The 20,101-nt window shown below is 39.7% G+C and overlaps 1 protein-coding gene across 2 annotated transcripts in view; it reads left to right on the top strand.

Annotated features, from left to right (window-relative positions):
* Nucleotides 1–20,101, top strand: part of mop (myopic) — a 166,960-nt gene that overhangs the window by 128,291 nt on the left and 18,568 nt on the right. For both annotated transcript variants that reach the window (XM_067104451.1, XM_067104450.1), the window contains exons 18-19: nucleotides 12,158–12,327; nucleotides 12,874–13,008. In XM_067104451.1, coding sequence (XP_066960552.1) covers nucleotides 12,158–12,327; nucleotides 12,874–13,008 — 305 coding nt within the window. The remainder of the gene's footprint in view (nucleotides 1–12,157; nucleotides 12,328–12,873; nucleotides 13,009–20,101) is intronic.

The following is a 20,101-nucleotide window of genomic DNA, read 5'->3' as shown; positions in this document are numbered from 1 at the left end:
CTTACGACAGGTAAACTTACAATAATATGTTTACAACAGTAGCAAAAAAATGCAAAAATAAGAAAACTGTAAACATTTATGAAACTTCGTGCAGCATGCAGAGCATATGATTAGTAGTCCCAGCAGTGCTTGTAAGGCAGATCACGCACTATCAAACATCTATATTCAGCATGGCATACAATGAAACAATTTAAGAATGTATGGCGAGGTTGGAAGATTTGACTAACAGTTTGATATACGTCCATCTAAAATGTTTATGCCAAAGTTCTCTGGTGCATACTAACATTTGATTGTACACCAGCTGCAGACTGTAGCAGTGTACAATCAAGCATTTGATAGTTTGTGGCCCTCTTAAAATGTGTGAGCATGCAAACATCTGCTTTCATTTCTCTCTTTTAATACTGTCTTGTACTAGTGTCAGTCCTGAGAACAATAGCTGGCATTTGTGCTTCATTTACTGTTTATAAAGTTTTTATTAGGTCACAGTATGTCGACAAAAAGAACACTTTTATTGTCAACAATTCAGCCAGCAAAAAAGGCTATAAAGACTATCAGTTTGGAATTAAAACAGTGATTAATCAGTATGAAGTAGGAAAAAGAGCAAGCACAACAGCACATGACCTAGAACTTCCACTTTAAACAGTGTCAACAATTCTTAAGGTTCGAGAATGCATACGTGAAGCTGTTAAAAGGTTTTGCTTCAATGAACTCTGCTGTAATTATGAAGCAAAGGCAAGGGCTTGTCCATGAAATGAAACAGTTATTAATGGTGTGGATAGAAGCCCAGATTAAAAAACGAACACCATTAAGCCTTATTACCATCCAGACAAACACTAGAAGTCTGTTTCAGACCCATAAGGAATGTGGAGGTGATGAATATCAACAAGAATTCATCACAAGTATTGGATGGTTCAAAAGATTCTAAACATTTAGTTGGCATAATATTTGTGTAACAGGAGAGGCAGCGAGAAAGTTTGTCAATAGTTTTGATGAATTCAAAAAAAGAAAAATAATGAAAGATTATAATATTCACCTTGCAAAAACTGTGATTTAAAAACCTTTTTTACAATAAGCTTAAACAACTCCAGAGTAAGTGAAAGCGTAAGCGCCACCGAAAACATGTGCTCCACATGTGATACACAAACATTGCAAAAATGTTTTGTAACATTATGACGAGACAGAAATTGGTAATTATGACGAGACAGAAATTGGTTGAGATCAAATTTAAGAGCAGTAATTGTAAAGTACTTTCTAATTCTGTACTGAATTACTATGGTGTGATATTCATCATAGTCAACTGAAACAGGGTTAAACTGATTTTATTTTGGGTGCAGCTACCACTGGCTTACCATCAAAGCATATGAAACATGGATGTAAGTGTAGGACAAGTTACAAAACATTGAGATGATTTGGAAAATTAATTAGTGAAATGAATATCTAGCAGTGACAAAATATTTTCCTATGTACAGGCAGTCCCCAGTTAACGGCGGGCTCAGTTAACAGCAATCTGGTTTTATGGCGCTTGTCTAGCAATGAAAATCAGCAATTTTCAGCGCCGAAAATCGCTGATTTCCGCTTGTCGGCGCCAATAATTGGGTATTGGCACTGATGCATACCCAACAGAGGCGCCGATAACCAAAAATCGGCGCTTTTCGGCACTGATAACCCCCAAAAAGCGCCGAAATCGCCGACTTTCAGTTAGCGGCGATTTTCGGTTATCATCACACCCTCAGAAACAGAACCCCGCCGATTACTAAGGACTGCCTGTACTGTAAATATATCAGTATGATACTCAGTGAAAACTAAAAAAGAAAAGCTAAATGTGGGTCTTTGCATATAATGTTATGATTGATGAAATGCCACATGGAGATGTGAACACAGGGTAAGTTACATACACAAGGTTACTGTGATATCACAAAGCAAAATGGGCAATTGATGATCACAATAAAAGGATTTTGACAAAGGAAAAATCTATTTCTGGAGAGGGGCCCGTGTCACCCGGTGAAATAGTCCATTCAGCACTTATTTCTAGGTAATTCCGTTGCTAGATACCAGAAAGCTAAATGAAATGCTGGAGTTACTACCCCAGAGCGAGCTCCACTAGATGGAGTCAGTATGGAAAAGGGGAACTACAAAAGATCACGGAACCTTATCCTATAGAGATTCCTGCAATGTCAAAAGTCCTAACGAGGTGCCAGATACAAGCTCCATGTACTACTCTCAAGGACTGTATACAAGGCAACACCAGTTTATTCCATAGTTAGCACCACCTCACTAGAATTAGTTATCAAGGAGGAGAGAACAATGAAAAATTGTAGAAAACACTGGTGACATCGGGCCTCCCTCTCCAGCCAGATTTTTCCTTTGTCAAAACTTTTTCTGGATCGGGTCCCGTCACCCGGTGAATGGTAACAGAGAAATAAACATCATTCTTATGCTATTAAAGACTTAAATAGAAACGTTGAAAAACTAGGAGAATTCAAATTTCTGAACATATAAGGTCCTCTCTGAGTTCATGTAATGAAAATAATGTAAGTGGTCACCGCCTAAGATCAAGGAGCTAGAATAGCACCTGAATAGGCTTGTATTAAGAAAATACTTCCTGCCCAATAGCAGACCCAATGATTGCAGTGCCCCTTTTAAAGGAGGACCTGGATAAACGCTATGCAGGTCCTGTCTAAAAGCCTGCAAGGAGAAAAACTGACACAGAAACAGACCTTAAAAGGGGAGTACTTTCCAGGGTGACCAATGAAAATGAGGACCTTCAATTGTGATAGAAAGTTAGGTGAGGAATTCACAACACTACCGATGAGGGAAACCAAACTGATTGGTTCGCCAGACAAACTCAAACTGATTGGTTCCACAGATAGGCAGATAGTACAGGAAAATCAATACTAGAAGCTAAGCTGATTAAAAAATTTTGGGACTTCTTAACAAGGAAAGATAAGAACAAGATGATTGTTGGTTACCGGGTTAACTCCGGAGTACATTACCTAAAGACCAGAAACCGAATGTGGACTTGAGTAATGTCTTTAGGGATTTAACACAGACCTTAGGTATGAAGGTTAGTGGCCTGTGAGTCTGGTCTCCAACAAAACACTTTCTCGAGGCCACCTGCCACATCAGTACTGTAGCTTCGAAAACTATGAAGAGTGCTAGCATTTAACTGCAGAACCATACTGCAGTAGAGTAGGGATCCCTTTAACTGATTTCAGGAAAACAGTAATAACAGGACCAATATCAGTTTCTCCTAAACTGTAAGTGACTAATAAAGACCACAAAGCCAGGACACGGAGTTTATGTGCTGACGCAGGCTGAGTTTATACCAGACGGGACAGTTTGATAGTTTGTGGCTGAATTGGGCTGACCTACCCAGGCCCAGGAAAAGGTCACAAGACTACCTGGAATGACGCCTCCGCCTCTAAGGACTATTCCGAAGCACCAGGGGAAGCCCTGGATAGGGAAAAAGCAGTGACCTTTTTGACCTTTACGAGAAGCGGGTGTAGACAGAGGCACCTGCGTCTGTTGGTTATGGAGAAGAATGAACTACAATCATGAAATTAGCTAATTTGTCCAAAACCACCTCTGTTTACGCAGCGCACTATTGCTTGCTTGTTCAGAACCAGCTCAAAAGGAAACTCGGGGGAAGAAGTTTCCAAGGACAGAAGACTGTCAAACTCCAAAGCGCTTTGATATGGAACTGCTGAACTGGACCGACTAAGTACCATGTACTTCATTGGGCCAAAAATATCCACCTCACCCGCCTCAGAGGCATTTGTGAACACTGAGGCCGTGGAGGGGAAGCTGGAGAGGAACTGACGTAAGCACTTGACAGTTGTGCAATGAGGCTACTATTCAAGCAGGAGGAATCACAGAGACGTCCCTGACTCCACCATACCCTCAGTCATAAACTCCAGCTTTGACTTCAGAAGGAGAACTGCCATTGAAGTAAAACTGAGAAAACTCCAGGACTTTTTCTTGGGCACGGGAGAGGTATGCTTGAGATGATGAAATGATAAGATGCCCTTGCTATCTCTTTCCACTTCCACTTGATCATAATCATGGAAGGCTACCTCCTGAACTGTGGATTCTTCCGTTACTTAGAAGCCCAAAGACTCTATGAAACTGATTATAATGACCGGCGCCTCAGGCAATTCCCGACGCTGGGTGCCCAAATGAGCCAGGCAACTAGATAGCAGCTGGGGCATAGCCTACTAATACCTGGAGCTGTTGAACTACGGTTGTCTGGAACTGGCAAAGACTCTGAGCCGCATTGAGGAGTGGTGAACCTGAGCAAAATTGCTCCCCGAGCCTGAATCCCAAGAGATAGGACCTTTCTGCAACCAAGATGTGAAAGGAAGCGTCGGAAAGGTCTATAGAGGTGGCTACGCGCTCCACGGTGCAGCAGGATCCGAACTCCACAAGACTGTAAGCAACCGAGACTTCTGCCGCATGAATAAGGGGAAAAACAAACGGACACGCCCGAAAATGTAGTGGAAGGGAACTTCCAGACTGGAAAAGCCTGACAGGCCATCTGCAAAGACCTCAGAAATCCTCTGGGGCCGAGGCTGGTTTGAACCTGATTGGGCAACAGTCCAGCTCCACCCCGGGCCCTGATAACTATACTCTGGGCCCAGGAACTGAAGTTCCAGTGGCCCCGAAAATGGTACAGCCTCCCACCCATATGAGAAATACCAGGAGGAGGTTGATTGCCTCCCGTGAAGCGCACGCCTTCCCAATTTCTCGAGAGGAGTAGGATGCATCCTGTTCTAAGTGATAAATCCCTGAGGGTCAGGAGCCTCTGGGCCAAATGTCTAGTGAAAATTTTTTCCTAGGTTTTCGTGATGAAGCAAAGAAACTCCGCGGGCACGTGGGGGAGGCAGAGAGACACACGGGGCGTTATGAAGGGGCTGATGTGTTGGCTGAACCCGCACACATCGAGGTGGAGGCTGGGAGGAGAGCTGACGGGCTGTCTAGGGCAGAGACCTGAAGAGCCTGCACCACCGCCGAGCAGGGGGCCTGAACTGAGCATGAACTTCTGCCGGACTTGGGACAGGTCCTGCAAGATCAAAACCGCTTCTGCTCAGGTAGACAAATTCATGAGAACGGAGGCACTGGGTAACACAGCAGCCCCAGACGGGCCGTAATAACGCCCACCTGGGGAAGATTAAATTCTCCAGGTAAAACTGTTCATAAGATTTTTCAGCTCAAGTCGGAACGGGGCGCTTCCGACTTACACCTTCTGTTTCCAGCTCAAAATTGACTGGAAGCTTAGGAGCTGTATGCTGAAAAAATTAGAAGCGAGTCCGGGTTAGAAGATTCACTGTGAATGCGTATCTGTGATATCTGTTCCCGGAAATGCCCAGCGATACATTTTCAAAACAAGCCTGTTGATAAGAGGGGCTACATTCGGAGCACAAGGGGTAAGAAACAGGTCAAGAGAGCAACGGTAAGACCCCACAGCTGGCAACTTGGAATTCTCCGCCACAATTCGCTAGAGTCCTCAGGGAGACGATGTGTCCAGCTCCCTAGCTGAGGGCTCACTTATGGATCTGCCAGACAGATGCCATGCCCGTTCTGGACAGTCTGGTAAACCCGATAAGAGGATACCAGACCGAAGGGAAGAAATGCTCCTTCACCAACCTCCGCGGTGCCCACACTCGACAGGAGGGTGCCTTCCATGCTGGGAAACATAAAGGAAGGTACCAAGATTCCCCAGACTGAGGGGAAAGAGAGGAGATGTCCGAACGAGAATTCCGAACGGAGCAGGACTTAACAGGTGATCCATTGACAATGAGCGCCTGAGACACCCTTGGGATTTAAGCTCCTGGGAAAGGGAAGGCATGGACCATGACGTGGAGAAGTAGTTTAATAGGCTGACATGACCTCATAACGAGCCCTTTATAAGGATCAAAGAGTTTTCAACAAAGGAAGGAGGGGTAACCGCCTTGCTTGCTGGCCGTGTCCCTTCCAGAAGACGAGGCCAAACTGTATGGCACCGGGATTAGAGATCCAGACGCTCCTTGAGGGGCCCCGGAGCGGTCTTCTTGGTCAAAAAAGGGTGGTCTTTTTTTTTTTTTTTTTTTATACCGACTTTCACCTAGACGGTAGACCAGGAACCGTCGAAAAGGGACATGAGAAGGTAACGAATCTCCCTAAGGGAAAAGTTTGCCTCACCTAATTCGAAGCAAGCGGAAAAGGCTTGTCTCAATTATTCCCGCACCTACTTATCGCTCCAGGACGATGTTCACAGGTCCGAGAACGAGACAGAAGGCCGCAACGTCTTCAGAAAACTCTCCGTAAACAATTAACTTGAAGCGAAGAGTTACGAGACTTGCGGCCGGCCTCCAGGAGGGGGAAAAATTAGGACCCCAGACACCGGAGGAACAACTATCAATAAGTTATATAAGACGGAGTTTGGCAAAGGAAAAACCGATAGGTGTATATGAAACCTACCACTTGCATCGAGAATCTCGCCCGGAAACGGAGTTTGGCGGAGGAAATCGATAGGCGTATATGAAACCTACCGATCCACCGAGAATCTCGCCCAGAGAGAGCCCAAACACCGAAAGAGTAACTATTAATAAGCCACATGAGGCGGAGAACCGATAGGTTTATATGAAACCTACCGACTACCGAGAATCGCCCGGAGACGGAGTTCAAAGAGCGCATCATTAATAAGCCACATGAGGCGGAGCTTGGACGGGAGGTAAACCGACAGGTATATATGAAACCTACGGATTCATCAGGTAGCCTGCTCGAGAGCATAGCGCATAAACGCATTCGCCGGGTGCCAACCACTAATAATAAGCCAAAGGAGGCTGCCATGCCATAAACCGACTGGTGTAAATAAAACCCACGGATTCATCAGGCAGCCTGCTCGAGAGAGCAGTACTTTACAACCTTCCAGTCATGAATAAGTCACATGAGGCGGAGTTTGGCGGAGACGAAACCGACAGGTATAGGCAAACCACGGTTCATCAAGAAGCCTGCTCCGAGAGCATAGCTGCACTTCATAAACTTCCGCGCAAACTATAAATCCAAAACAGACTGGCGCACCGAATGGGAGCTATAGACTCCAGACCGCTTGGTTTGTTGTAGATAGCGTGAGCATTCCTGCACTGACAAACCAGCCGAAACGTGGAGGAGAAAAGGGTATATGTAACGGATGCCGGAGCAGAGTATCGAGTGTTTACAGCTCAGTCAGACCAGGAAAAACCCTACAAACCGAGAGAAACCGGGCTAACAGGTCAAACCAGATATAAAACAGAGTCAACGGAAGACCTAAGTGATCATGTTTGAAACAAAATGTGGCAAGGTTACAGAATCACTGGAAGTGGGCGACTCCGAGCCAAGAGAGGAAACCCCGGGAGGAGTGATATCCTGAACGGCTAGGATAGCGTGGGGGGGGACAAACGCCGACCGCTAAACACTTAAAAACCGCTTTAGAGCAGTAAGCAAGGAGAGCGCCCAACAAGATAACTAAACATCAATCAACAGATAGTAGCAAAAAGGAGGAACACGAAGTAAATAAAAGCAGAAGACAGTTAGTGGGAGAACGCTAACTGGCCTCGTATGAGATCCTGAACAGTGAGGTACGCACATGTAGAAGCACCACTAAGGAAATAGTCGACGAAAAGGAGTAAAAGGATAGGCCAGAGGTTGGTAACCCAAAGCAGCGACCAGGGGTGGACAGCACTCGGGCGCCCCAGAGATTCTCATAGATCCCCCTGCCATGTAAGCTGTGTTGCAATGGCAAGAGCGAGAAAAAGAGAGTGAAGGGCAAAAACCTCTACGCCAGGAGAGCAATGAAAGATAAAAGGAGTGGGAATAGGAGTGGGGAGAGCACTCCTGGTCACCTCCAGGTCCAGGTGGATGCCAACCAGACACACCAAGGACAATCAATCAATGCAGAGTGGAGGGGATTTAGGCTACGAAGCATAAATATGATAATTGCTCTCAAGCCTTGAAAGTTAACAAACTTTGGAAACAAACCAAGGAGAGAGCAAAGGATAAAAGGGAGAGAAGGGGACTCTCGAAACCACAAAATAACATATATATAGTCGGTAAAAGAAGTGTGAACAGATGTAGAGCACTCCCTGGGTCACCATTGGTAGCAAATCTAAAGAAGGATTGAACTAGATATTACGAGAACCCTCGCTATTCCAGCTTAACTTATTAGGAACATTAGTCAAGTGAAAAGCCGAAACAGGGAGAGGGTGGACGAGGCAATATATCCAAGTCAAACCAAACAAAGGAAGCACCAGACATAAAACACACATGTACAGAACGATCACCGAACATGAAACTCATACGCACAGATCGAGATCGTCTTCTAACGAATTTTTCCCGAAGGAAAGTGTTACAGCCAACCCTAGGCTAATCCTAACTGAGGCGATGTAAAGGAAGGAAGCCTAGGAGAGGGGTAAAGGCAACCAATAACTCAAAACAACAAAACAAAAATTGTCTATAAGGTACATGTAGAGGATAGGCAGGCCCAACACAACATGACGGAAGGGACATGGATCGACTCTGTGCCAGAAAGTATCCTAAAAATTAACAAAATTCAAAGCATCCAAGACAAGGTCAAAATTAAATGTAACAATGAAATCATGTTCCCATACACTTAGAGAAGTGAGTCTAAAACAAGGCAAAATAAAGCCAAATAAGAAGCGAATATTAGGCCTGGAGGGGGAACCACGAGTTTGCAACAGCAAGACAGCACTTCCTGACCAGGAAGGGAACACAAATTCACAAAATTATAAAACAAAGTAAAATCGTAATAGTACTTGTAATGAAAAATAAGACCTCAAGGGCTAAGAGAAGTGAGGACAAAAATAAAGCATAATGAGGCCATAATAATAAGCGAATGGGCTCGAGGGGGAAGCTCAGAGCCTAAACGCTCAAATCAAACATTTCCTCGTAATGAAGCCGATAAAAGTTTAATGGGCCCCAGGGGCTCAGGCTCAAACGCTAAACACCCCGTAATGAAGCCATGATAAAGGCGACACCTCGAGTGGGTAGCTCAGAGTCTAACGCTAAACATCATTCTAAAATCACTCGCACGAAGCCATGATAAAGCTTTGTATCACCCGAGGGGGTAGCTCAGAGCTCAAACGCTTAAACAGCACTTCAGAGTAATATAAAATAGAACAAACAAAAATTAATCAAACCCACTAAAGTATTAGGATCACACGGTAAACATCCCAACAAAAGTGGATACAAATAAAAACACAAAACAAATATGCTGACCCAAGACCAAGAGAGGTCAAGAGACGACGGAGAGGAGATCGTAGACGGGCTGCTATAAATTCCTTTAATTATTAAACTAAAGGTGCACAAGAAGCCTCAATCGCTTAAAAACAACAAAACACTGGTACTCAAGTAATTGAAGAAGAACCTTGGCAGGATGCCATAAAAATCCAAAATAGAGCACAAAATCACAACGAAATTACGCGGTGAACGAAAAACGTGGCAAAATGAATGCGCTAGTGTTGCCTTGTATACAGTCCGCGAAAGTAGTGCATGGGCCTCATCGCACCTCTCTCGTTGGGACTTTTTGACATTGGGAATCTCTATAGACAGGTCTCCGTGTTTCAGAACAATCTTTTCCACACACGCACCATCTAGTGGAGTCGCTCTGGGGTAGTAACTCCAGCATTTCATTTAGCTTTCTGGTATCTAGCAACGAATACTCTGTGAAATAAGTGCTGAATGGACTATTTCACCGGGTGACACGGGACCCCGATCCAGAAAAACAGAAGATTAACAATATCTTTTCAGGAAATTTTTTCAAAGCAACATACTAAGAGTTTAGTCTACAGCACAATATGAATGACGCAATGCTCAGTACTGTAAGTAACATAAGAATATGTTCATGGTGATAAAACCATGGTAGGCTGTAGGTGAAAGGAGTTAGGGGTGTGGGTTGGTTAGTTATAAATGATTTGATTAACGACACCTCTGAACTGGTGTGGGGTAGCCCATATATACCGTTATACTGAATTGCAAACCAATTTATGTAAAAATTCAGCTTCCAACATGCATGCAAGAACCTAATCCTGTTGTAAGTTGATGCCTACCTGTCTCATTCAAGCAGCTTTTATTAGTTAATAAGGAAGATATTTTTCCATTATGTTTTAAAGGAATGTTGGATTTTTTTTATTAAATCAATATTTTGTGGATATTAATTTTTTGAAGACAAAAGGATTATGTTTTTAAATATTTTTTCAGTGCAATGCCTGAAAGTCCAGGGCTACCGTTGCAGTTTATATAGATGTTCACACTTTACGGGTAAATAAAGGAATAAACTGCGTGAAGTTGTGGTTCATTGTGTTCCAGGATTAGGGAGGTCCACAGTTTTTACAGTTCTGTCTGCATACATGAGGGAACTCCTTGCTAGTAAGTTTGTTTGATAGTTTTGGGTGAGAAGTATTTAACATTTTTCAGGTTTTTTCTTTACAGTAATTTTTACAAGGCACTGAAGGGGTGGGCAACTTAATTCTCTTAATTAGCTCATGCCTTAAATCAGATGAAGAGAAGTCTTTAGCCATAAAAGAAAGCATGGAAAACTGAGAACATTTTATATAAAACTTTATTTTATTTTAAACTTACAATCATTAGTAATATACTGTATTATATATTTTCTCTAAATATTTTTAGTAATCTTCCTTTGCTAAGTGGCAGTTTTAAATTACCAATACATCATTGTTACAATGATGTATCAATAGCCACTTTTGATATGTGCTAGCAATATTACTTGGCAGTGATTATTTGTTGTGCCCACATTAGTACTCAGTGATTGTTGTATAGATGCTATTATTATTTTGAACTTATATTTTTTCCTTAAATGTTATAAGTAAATATTTAAGAAATGATTTATCAGCCAAATGGATTTGGTGTTTTATATAAAATATGAAATCGTAAATTTCCAGGTGGTACTTTTGATTCACTTGACGACCTTGCTTTAGATCTTAACAAGCAAAGACGAGGTGGCATCCAGGATAAAGATCAATTAATTTTGTCTTCTGCCTTACTTTGCTCAAGATGTTCTCATGAAGCGTATGTACAGAGTTGACTTTTGTTTTTATAGTATCGTATATTTTGAATAAGATATTGTTATTATCACTTAGTTTGTCTTATAGGTCAAATTAGAAGTAGAAGTTAGGTAGAAAAGACAGAGTAGTTAGGAGCGTCATGTTCTATGTTTTCTGTTCTAAGCAGAAAATTAACATTAGTTTGTATACAATAATTATTTGTATAAACCCTTATGTTTGACATTAAGTGCTAGTTGTTATACTTTTGAGGGCGTATATATATACAGATTTTGGCTTCTTTCATAACACTTATTGAAGTGTCCAAGGTGTAATAATGAAAGATTCTTCTAACGCTAAAAATTTGGGAAGATAATTATTAAAAGGAGGCCCCAGTAGCATTTTCTATCTTCAAAGCCATACTGATTAATTGAAGGAAGAGATAAAGATGTCAGGAATTTGGGGAAGGTGATGCAGTTTGAAGCTGTGGAACAACCAAATCTTGTAGCATGTTCATAAAATAACCTTCTCAATGTTTGGTGGTAGAGAGGATGATTGCCAGATATTTTATGAAATTTGTGAAGTGGTGATGACGTCTATGCGAGATCTCTTCTACCAATGAAAATTCTTTGGTTAATTGGTGCACCATTCTCTTAATTAACAATATCTTTTCAGGAAATTTTTTCAAAGCAACATACTAAGAGTTTAGTCTACAGCACAATATGAATGATGCAATGCTCAGTACTGTAAGTAACATAAGAATATGTTCATGGTGATAAAACCATGGTAGGCTGTAGGTGAAAGGAGTTAGGGGTGTGGGTTAGTTAGTTATAAATGATTTGATTAACGACACCTCTGAACTGGTGTGGGGTAGCCCATATATACCGTTATACTGAATTGCAAACCAATTTATGTAAAAATTCAGCTTCCAACATGCATGCAAGAACCTAATCCTGTTGTAAGTTGATGCCTACCTGTCTCATTCAAGCAGCTTTTATTAGTTAATAAGGAAGATACTTTTCCATTATGTTTAAAGGAATGTTGGATTTTTTTTATTAAATCAATATTTTGTGGATATTAATTTTTTGAAGACAAAAGGATTATGTTTTTAAATATTTTTTCAGTGCAATGCCTGAAAGTCCAGGGCCACTGTTGCAGTTTATAGCAGATGTTCACACTTTCCAGCGACAACAAAGGAATAAACTGCGTGAAGTTGTGGTTCATTGTGTTCCAGGATTAGGGAGGTCCACAGTTTTTACAGTTCTGTCTGCATACATGAGGGAACTCCTTGCTAGTAAGTTTGTTTGATAGTTTTGGGTGAGAAGTATTTAACATTTTTCAGGTTTTTTCTTTACAGTAATTTTTACAAGGCACTGAAGGGGTGGGCAACTTAATTCTCTTAATTAGCTCATGCCTTAAATCAGATGAAGAGAAGTCTTTAGCCATAAAAGAAAGCATGGAAAACTGAGAACATTTTATGTTGAAAACTTTTATTTTATTTTAACTTACAATCATTAGTAATATGCAATTTTGTATTATATATTTTCTCTTAAATATTTTTAGTAATCTTCCTTTGCTATGGCAGTTTTAAATTACCAATACATCATTGTTACAATGATGTATCAATAGCCACTTTTGATATGTGCTAGCAATATTACTTGGCAGTGATTATTTGTTGTGCCCACATTAGTACTCAGTGATTGTTGTATAGATGCTATTATTATTTTGAGCTTATATTTTTTTCCTTAAATGTTATAAGTAAATATTTAAGAAAATGATTTATCAGCCAAATGGATTTTGGTGTTTTATGTATAAAATATGAAACTACTGTAAATTTCAGGTGGTACTTTGATCGACTTGACGACCTTGCTTTTAGATCTTAACAAGCAAAGACGAGGTGGCATCCAGGATAAAGATCACCTTAATTTTGTCTTCTCTGCAGCTCTTTACTTTGCTCAAGATGTTCTCATGAAGCGTATGTACAGAGTTGACTTTTGTTTTTATAGTATCGTATATTTTGAATAAGATATTGTCATTATCACTTAGTTTGTCTTATAGGTCAAATTAGAAGTAGAAGTTAGGTAGAAAAGACAGAGTAGTTAGGAGCGTCATGTTCTATGTTTTCTGTTCTAAGCAGAAAATTAACATTAGTTTGTATACAATAATTATTTGTATAAACCCTTATGTTTGACATTAAGTGCTAGTTGTTGTTACCTTTGAGGGCGTACATATACAGATTTTACTCATAACACTTATTGAAGTGTCCAAGGTGTAATAATGAAAGATTCTTCTAACGCTGTACTTGGGAAGATAATCAAATTATTAAAAGGAGGCCCCAGTAGCATTTGTCTTTTCAAAGCCATACTGATTAATTGAAGGAAGAGATAAAGATGTCAGGAATTTGGGGAAGGCGGACAGTAGTTTGAAGTTGTGGAACAAACTAAATCTGTGCATGTCTATAAAATAACCTTCCCTTAATGTTTGGTGGGTAGAGAGTGGATGATTGGCAGATATTTTATGAAATTTGTGAAGTGGTGATGATGTCTATGCGAGATCTCTTCTACCAATGAAAATTCTTTGGTTAATTGGTGCACCATTCTCTTACAGTATTAGTTAGAAAGCATAAAGGAAGTACATACGTTAAATGTTCATTTTTCTTCCTCAGATTTTTTATCCTTTCTTATTCACAGTTCATCTACTTTACCACTGGTTTTGTTTGATGTGTCAGATTATGCAGAACTTATTGAATTTCTTTACTTAATGGACTTGGCTGAGTCCAATAAAAATGAAAGGCAAGAGAGACCATAGTGTGCCTTACTTTTCTGGTATGCAAGAGTAGCCTCACTGCTTCAGTGAGCTAGGTTAACTCTGGATAGGTCAAATTATACTGATGTTTCATATCTTTGACATAAAATAGTCTGGGCATTTTGAGACTTAAACAGTATGTAAATAACTTTCACTTTTGTGCTGTTTGAAAGAGGATCAACGCCAGACAGTGTTAACAAAGATGACTCTAAACTTAACCATTAAAGGTACTTTTTACACTCATGGAGGGAGACAGCCAAGACATTGTAGATCCATGGAGAAAGAATAGGATTTCAGCTTCTTTCACTGTACTGGTCCAAGAGAACAATATCACAGTTTTGTTAACCAGTCAGAAAGACTCCATCCTTGATGAGTGTAGCTAGTGGTATATCCTGTTGTGGGTGAAAAAATACTGTTACCATGAAATAGGCTCCTTGAGTGGTTAAGATCCATGGACAGAGTTTATGGCTTCTGGTATATTGTGTGTGCCATCACCACTACAACATTATGAATTTAGACTTGTGGAACATAACATAAGGATGCATATATGGTAAGGGAAGACAATTTACTGCAGTACATTTTGGACGTGTGAAAGAGGAAGTGATACTTAAATAAATCTTGCCTCTCAGGTGTGATGGTGATTTTGTTTGTTGTTAGGTAAGAGTCAGCAATATTGGCATTTGAATTTCTATCACAATCCCCCCTCGCATTAAATTCTGTGATTAGTTTTGTGCCCAGCTTATGAATGAGAAAAGTGTATGGTGTTTTAAGTGTTACAGTGGCTCTGTGGACAAACATGACCATATTTTATACACAGCTGCTCTGTGACCGTATAGATAATCTCTTGTGCCTTTGTAGAGATTATTTTATATAAATACTCTTGGAACAAAAATCTGGTGATAAAGCAGCTGGGTAGTGATGAGTTGTGGATTTTGTGTAAGGTGTTATATAAAGTAAATTCAATTAAATCCTTTGGATCATAGACTTATGGAGACTTGATTGTTACTATATAATTTTAACCAGGACTTGTAACCTGAAATCTAAGTAGGTCATGGAAATGCCTTTGCCACTAGGAAGCAGCCATGGCAGTTACAATCAGGGAGAAGGTTGGGGATGTTAAATTTCTAGGATGGGAAGTATTTATTGTGAGAAACAGACAGGTGCATAAACCCACTGACAACCATGCATCTCATGTCTTCATGGCATAGAAGACTGTAGTTTCAGCCAGTCAGTCTTTAGAATGACCCCAGGGTGAGAGAAGGGAGCTAATGATAATTCTTTGGGATGGAGATGCACAATTGTCTGAGAAGGTAGCCTGAAGGTTTGATTCATGGAAGAATACATTTTTTAATCTGTTTGAGATTATTATTAAAAAAGTTCACACATCTGCATGGCACACAAAAAGGTAGGGTAAATGCTAAATGTCTGCTGTTAGTAAAATGCTCCTCTGTGGAAAACTAGAAAAAACCAAATATTCAAACATATTTGTACGTAAAGACAAGCAGTTGAAAACTAAGTAAGGGGTGACAAGCAGTTGAGAGCTAAGTAAGGGGTTCAAGATTATCAAAGTTATGTAATTCAAAGTAGTGTAAAAAAGGTTATTGTTTATGGTGCAAATTGCAGGCTACGTACAAAATATTGACACAAAAACTAGGAAACAAGTTTTTCCATTGTCTGATTGCAATATTTTGCAACTCTCCATAAGTAGCTGTCTACTTCCATGGCAGGAAGAGACTTGAAGGTAAAATTTTAATGTGCTTGTGCAACAAAGTAATATACAGGTATATGGATGTACAAACAGTCTGGTTAAAATACACAGGCTAAATTTTATGATTAATTGACCAGTTTCACAATGAAACAGTAATCTAGTGGACCACGGTCATTTATTACAATATCTTTAGGCCAGTAATCCTACAAAGCAATTGCTCAGGATACTAGATTCAGATTTAGGTTCCTGCTCAGATCTAATCAAATCATTTGTTCCTTCTAACAGACAGGCAGTCAAACTGATACATCTTTCTTGGATAACAAAAAATTTAATTTTTGAAATGGATCTTACCTCTCTATTATGATAGCTATAATTACTGCTTCAAGCAGGAGGTCAATAGAGTGTGAAAACTAAAAAATTGATAGGATCCTTTTAGTTTTAACCATCTGTTGACCCATCCTTTTTGGGTGATTCAAGCATCTGTTGTTTACCATTCAGTTTTTTCTCTGTTGTCGGACTGCAAGGATGTATTGGGTGTTATTTATGTTATCTTTAACGACTACATCATCTGGATTTTGGGTTTGGCTTATCTTGTTTTTTGTCATTAGTTAGGATGTCATCCAAAGAGGATAAAGAAATTGTTTCAAGTCTTTAAGGTAAGAGGGTATATACCCGACTTTACTTTATAGTTTACAATGGTCACGACGTACATGTTAAATGTAGGAACAAAGACTGTCGTTTAACGATCGCTTTATCAGTGTACTGTTTGATCAGATGAAGTAATGAATATTCATTTAAAGTATAAGCAGATAAGAATAGAAAAAGACAAAAAGATTCTACTAATACTAGAACAGGAAGTGATGTTAGGAGCAAGAGTTTCTCCTCTTTATAAGATATGTCAGATAACTCTTCCAACTCTCCCTGTTTTCTTATTAATGCTTCTCTTTCAAATTATTTTCTCTCCTCTCAGAAGTCTCCTATTGTTCAGGATGTGAGGTTTGGCAAATTAGAAGCTGATATAGCTAGTTGTAAGGCTATGTTTGAAAAGTTTATGGAGAAGATCTCTTAGAAAGTTGCTGCTTTACCAGCCCAGTTTAATTGTCCTGTTCCGGGTTCCCCCTTGTGGCAGAGGAAGTGCCAGCACCCGCCCTCCCTGTTAGCCTTACCTTAGCCATACCTTGTGATGCTCCTTCCACCATTGGAGGTACAGAGAAGTGTGAATTTCTAAGAGTGGAAGCAGTTTGTTCCTATTGTCAGCTTCCTCTGGCCAACCTGGCTTGTGTCATGTAAAGGTTGGCACTTGGTTGCTGAAAGATGTGCACAGCAAACTCAAGAGAAGTTCGTGTAGGCAGGAGGTAGATATGCTAGGTAGTGATAAGTGCACTCATTCGATATCTGATTCTGTATCCCCTAGTCCTTGCTGGAGGCTGTGTACCCCTAGCAATCCCTGTCCGGGATATTCTGATTGTCCTTTGCAAGAGGGTTTGGTATTCTCTTGGAGGTGCTCTCCTCTGAGAGTACCGACTCCTCCTGGTGGGCACCGGCACCGGCACTCACTTGGTTTTGGGTGCTTGCCTGGTTTCAAGCATGTGCTTGGCGCCAGGCATTCATGTTCTTCTCCTCAGCCTCCCTGGTGGTCTAGTTATGCCGGTTTGTCTTCACGCCATTTGTCCAACGTGAGGGAGCTTCATGCGAGTAGCTGGGATCAGGTATGTGAATGCGTTTGTTCCCCATATTCTCTTTTCTTAGGCATTCTCATCAACTTTTAATGACTCGTAAGACAGAGCTACTTTCCTGCACAGATTGCAAAAGTAGGAGCAAGTATCGTCCTCCTCGTTCTGTCTTGCATTTGCTGTTGGCAATGCGGAAGGCGTGGGCACCACATTGTAGATCCCGTTCTCCTCAGGGATTATGCTTCTAATCTTGTTCCCCTTCTTTGTCGCCTTGGGCTCCTTCCGAGCTTTGTAGGCACTGTCTTGAAACATGTTTGGGAAAACAATGAGACTGCTTCTCAGTCGTCATCTGTAGGTGTATTTGCTTGTTAGACTAATGGATCCTTCTTCTTTGATTGCTACTATCTTAGTAGCAGAACAGACTGGATTATCTTTCCCTGCTCAAGTTTTTGATGTCAGCTCATTCAGCAGTTTCAGTTTTATCTTCCACTGAACTCAGTGTCGGTGCAGGATAGTGGAATGTACATGATGCTTGTTTCTTGCACAGATGATTCTTTGGCACCTGGGCATAAGACAGTGCCCTGGTATGGAACAGGTTTTTGCTTTCAAATTAAGTCTTTTTTTTAGAGGATTTTAATGCTTAACCCTTAAACACCAAGCCTCTATTTACAAAAGTGTCTGCCATATGCCATATGTTGGGAGTTAGCGCCGAAGCGGAAAAAAGTTTTTAAAAATCACAGCACGCTTAGTTTTTAAGATTAAGAGTTCATTTTTGGCTCCTTTTTTTGTCATTGCCTGAAGTTTAGTATGCAACCATCAGAAATGAAAAAAAATATCATTATCATATAAATATTGGAATATATGACAGCGCAAAAAAAATTTCATATATAATTGTATACAAATCGCTCTGTGAGCAAGACGGTTAAAGCTAATGAGTTATTTTTTTTTCGTTGTATTGTACACTAAATTGTGATGATTTTGGTATATACCAAATTGTAAAATGATCAGAGCAACACAGAGAAAATATTATCACAAAATGATGCATGAATTCGTAACGCCCGGACGTAAAAAAAGTTTTTTCAAAAATTCACCATAAATCGAAATGTTGTTCTAGAGACTTCCTGTTTATTGCAAAATGAAGGTAATTGATTGAATATTACTAGACTGTAAGTGTTTTAGCTTACAATTGCAGTTTTTGACCATTTCGGTCGAGTTAAGGTTGACTGAAGGTCGAATTTTTTCTATTTATCGTGATTTATGTGAAAATATTTCAAAACTGATAAAAGCTACAACCATGAGTTATTTTTTGTTGTATTCCACATGAAATTGTGCACATTTTCATGTATAACACTTTATGTAATACCTAATAGAAAATGGTGCGAAAATTACGACAAGGTGACTAATGAAATTCTGAGATTTTCAGCTGAGCTACCGCGTGCGGAGGTAAAGAAAGTTTTTTTTTAAAATTCACCCTAAATCGAAATATTGTGCTAGAGACTTCCCGTTTGTTGAAAAATGAAGTTAAATGATTGAATGTTACTAGAATGTGAAAGTTTTAGCTTACAATTGCATTTTTCGACCATTTCGGTTGAGTCAAAGTTGACCATAGGTTTAAATTTTGGCACTTATCGTGATTTATATGAAAATATTTCAAAACTGTTAAAAGCTACAACCATGAGTTATTTTTTGTTGTATTCTACATGAAATTGCGCACATTTTCATATATAAAACTTTATGTAACGCCTAATAGAAAACTGTGCAAAAATTACGACAAAGCGACTAAAGAATTTCTGAGATTTTCAGCAGAGTTAGGGCGGACGTAAGGAAAAAGTTTTTTTCAAAAATTCACCATAAATCAAAATATTGTGCTAGAGACTTCTTGTTTGTTGTAAACTGAAGGTAAATGATTGAATATTACTAGAATGTAAGAGGTTTAGCTTACAATTGCATTTTTCGACCATTTCGGTTGAGTCAAAATTGACCGAAGGTTGAAATTTTGGCACTTATGATTTATATGAAAATGTCAAAATTGATAAAAGCTACAACCATGAATTATTTTTTGTTGTATTCTACATGAAATTGCCCACATTTTCATATATAAAACGTTTTGTAACGCCTAATAGAAAACAGTGCAAAAATTACGACAAAGTGACTAAAAAATTTCTGAGATTTTCAGCAGAGTTAGGGCGGACGTAAGGAAAAAGTTTTTTTCAAAAATTCACCATAAATCGAAATATTGTGCTAGAGACTTCTCGTTTGTTGCAAAATGAAGGTAAGTGATTGAATATTACTAGAATGTAAGAGTTTTAGCTTACAATTGCATTTTTTAACCATTTCGGTTGAGTCAAAGTCGACCGAAGGTTGAAATTTTGGCACTTATTGTGATTTATATGAAAATATGTCAAAATTGATAAAAGCTACAACCATGAGTTATTTTTTGTTGTATTCTACATGAAATTGTGCACATTTTCATATATAAAACTCTATGTAAAGGCTAATAGGAAACAGTGGAAAAATTACGACAAAGTGACTAAAGAATTTCTGAGATTTTCATCAGAGTTAGCTGAAGCTTTCTTAGCTGGGTCACGCTTGTAAACAAAACAACAGCGTGATCCGTGAACTCCCAGCATCCCTCAAGGCGCGTGATTTAAAATTTTTTGCAAACGAGGCTTATAAGTATTTTTCCATGAATATTTAAAAAAACTTTTTGTAGTCGACATATTTTACATCCACTTGGCACCCGACAGACAATTTTTGTCGACGTAAAATATGTCCAGTCGGCGTTTAAGGGTTAATGGACGGATCCCCCAGTAGGGGATCTGAAACGGGTTTTGAGTGGTGGATGCATCCCCTCTGAGGAGTATTTATTATTATTATGCACC

The sequence above is a fragment of the Macrobrachium rosenbergii genome, chromosome 5 (assembly GCF_040412425.1).
Source record: "Macrobrachium rosenbergii isolate ZJJX-2024 chromosome 5, ASM4041242v1, whole genome shotgun sequence".
Lineage (NCBI taxonomy): Eukaryota > Metazoa > Arthropoda > Malacostraca > Decapoda > Palaemonidae > Macrobrachium > Macrobrachium rosenbergii.
The sequence above is the reverse complement of the archived record's forward strand: the minus strand, read 5'-3'. Positions and strand labels throughout refer to the sequence as shown.